A 2,314-nucleotide genomic window follows, 5' to 3' on the forward strand; every position below is an offset into this window, starting at 1 on the left:
TTAACGGCTTCCTGAGCTTCGTGTCTTTCCTGTCTTGCCAGCCAGGCCAGCAGGCATGGCGTCTCCTCTGAAAAATGAGTTTCAGAGTAATGCTCACGGTTCAAGACCGTCTCCAGGAGGAAAGGAGGGGCTGAGCCAGAGCAGAAAAGACAACAGGGAGGGGTTCTGACCCTCCATGCCAAAAGCTGCCAGCCCTACCAACCCCCAGACAGCTCCACGTTCGTCCACCCCCAATCTTGTCCTGTGCTCTGAGCAAAGGGTTGAGCCAAGCTGTTCCTCTAGGGCAGATTCTAAAAGGATGCTTTTGACTTTGTCGGGGGACAGGTGCCAATGTTTGGACCCAAACTGTTCCTCTAGCCCGGATTCTAAAAGGATGCTTTTGACTTTGGGGAGGGGGGGGCGACAGGTGCCAGTGTTTGGAGACATTTTCAACCCTAACAAGTACAAGGTGCAACTGGCACCTGCCAAGGAGAGGTCATAAAAGCACAAGGCAGGCCTTGTGCTCATAGCAAAGACAAGCTCAGCACAACAGTGGCTAGGCACAATGGGTGTGTGTGTGTGTGTGTGTGTGTGTGTGTATAAATATACACACATATGGGTATATTTATATGTGTATGTATTATATATGTGTATGTGTGTATATCTGTATGTATGTATATACATATACCAGAGAGCTAAGAACAGAGCTTGGGAGATGCCTCTACAGCCAGGTTTGGGCTTTCTGCAGCCTTTGGCTTTCCCTGGAAACAAAAATAACCGGTCAAAGGCATTATGATGAATAACAAAATATCACTGCACCATTAACGGTGAGTACCAGCCCATTTCTGAAAAACAAATCAAAGGGCGTTAAAAGAAGACCGAATGGCAAGAAGGATTTCTATGCAAAGAAAGCTCCTTTTCCGTGGGTTAGCTATGCCCTCTGTTAAGTACTTAAAGTCAATCATCGCCAGGGTGGGGCTTATTTCCTCCAGAGCGTGGCCAGGGCTGTGTCCTCTTCCCTCTCTGACTTCACCAGGCAGCTGAAGTATCCTGAACATAGTTGGCTGTCTGAGTGGCAACAAACACTCGCGCAACCCTTTTGAACCACAACAAGCACACACTCGTGCAAACCCTTACCTTCCAGGACAGGGTTGGACTGCAGAAGCTGCTCCTTGACTTCATTCACTTCGGCTCCTTTGCCGCACACGGCCGCCACATAGGACATAACCAGCTTGCTGGCCTCTGTGGAGGGAGACAGACCTGTTGTTACTCGGTCACAAAGGGACTCTGAATCCCATGGGAATTGAGGACTCACTAGGATCCCACGGGTCTTTGCTTCTGGGTGGAAAGCGTGTTTCAGGCATATGTATCTACAGCTGTGGGTTTTCAGCTGGCATACCACTGATTCAGTTAAGACAGGGCTTGCCCTGGAAGTTTACCTCTGAGCTGTTAAAATGAAGGCTAAGTTACATGGTCAACAAAAGTCCCTGCAGGAGAATCATACTATACATTATCAAAGTGATTAAGCACATACAACTATGTTTTGTACATGATGCAAGGCAAAACAAAACAAAACAAAACAAAACTTGCTCAGCTGAGTGCCTTTGCCAAACATATCTCTGAAGTTTAAAAGAACGGCTTCTCTTCAAAAACGGTTTCTGAGGCAAATTGGTTTGTTCACAGTTGGGCCAGATGGATTACTCTTCAATACCAAAAGAGAGCAGCGAATGGGGGTATTCGCAGTCTGCCAGGGCAGAGTCACTGCTGTAGGCTTTACCATAAAAACAAAGGTCAGGCTGCTGAGGAGCCCACCACGGAGAGCAGACCACTCCTAGCTCATGGGGGGACAGGGACAGGCGCTGTGTTGTTCGCTTAATCCTTCCTGCCAGTCAGGGACCCTTCCCTCAACAATCTTCCACAGCGAACCACTTCCTTCCAAAGGCCACCAGCGTGTGCTCAAAGAGAAGGTGGTCCCAGGTCCACCGTGAGGGGGGGGAGGGACAGGAAAGCAAGTGTCCTCGTCGAGGGGCTTCTCAGAGCCTTCCCGATGCGCCTGGATACTGTGTCTACAGCACGGCATTCCCTTCGAGTTTCTCAGCCATCGAGTCTGTTTCCTGCCCACATGTCTGGTTCCAAGGATCCACAGTCAACATCTAGGAAATTCTCAACCAAGTGCCATCAGAACAAAACAGCATGGTCCGGGCAATCAGGGAGAACGAACCAATCTTAATATCCAGCACTTTCGCCGGGCGGTGGTGGCGCACGCCTTTAATCCCAGCACTCGGGAGGCAGAGGCAGGCGGATCTCTGTGAGTTCGAGACCAGCCTGGTCTACA

General features: G+C 49.7%; 1 protein-coding gene across 5 annotated transcripts in view; it reads right to left on the reverse strand.

The window, feature by feature from the left end:
• Nucleotides 1-2,314, reverse strand: part of Myo1b (myosin IB) — a 158,746-nt gene that overhangs the window by 67,684 nt on the left and 88,748 nt on the right. For all 5 annotated transcript variants that reach the window (XM_013353475.2, XM_005366368.3, XM_005366367.3 and 2 more), the window contains exon 5: nt 1,117-1,221. In XM_013353475.2, coding sequence (XP_013208929.1) covers nt 1,117-1,221 — 105 coding nt within the window. The remainder of the gene's footprint in view (nt 1-1,116; nt 1,222-2,314) is intronic.

This window comes from Microtus ochrogaster, unplaced genomic scaffold (genome assembly GCF_000317375.1).
Source record: "Microtus ochrogaster isolate Prairie Vole_2 unplaced genomic scaffold, MicOch1.0 UNK8, whole genome shotgun sequence".
NCBI lineage: Eukaryota > Metazoa > Chordata > Mammalia > Rodentia > Cricetidae > Microtus > Microtus ochrogaster.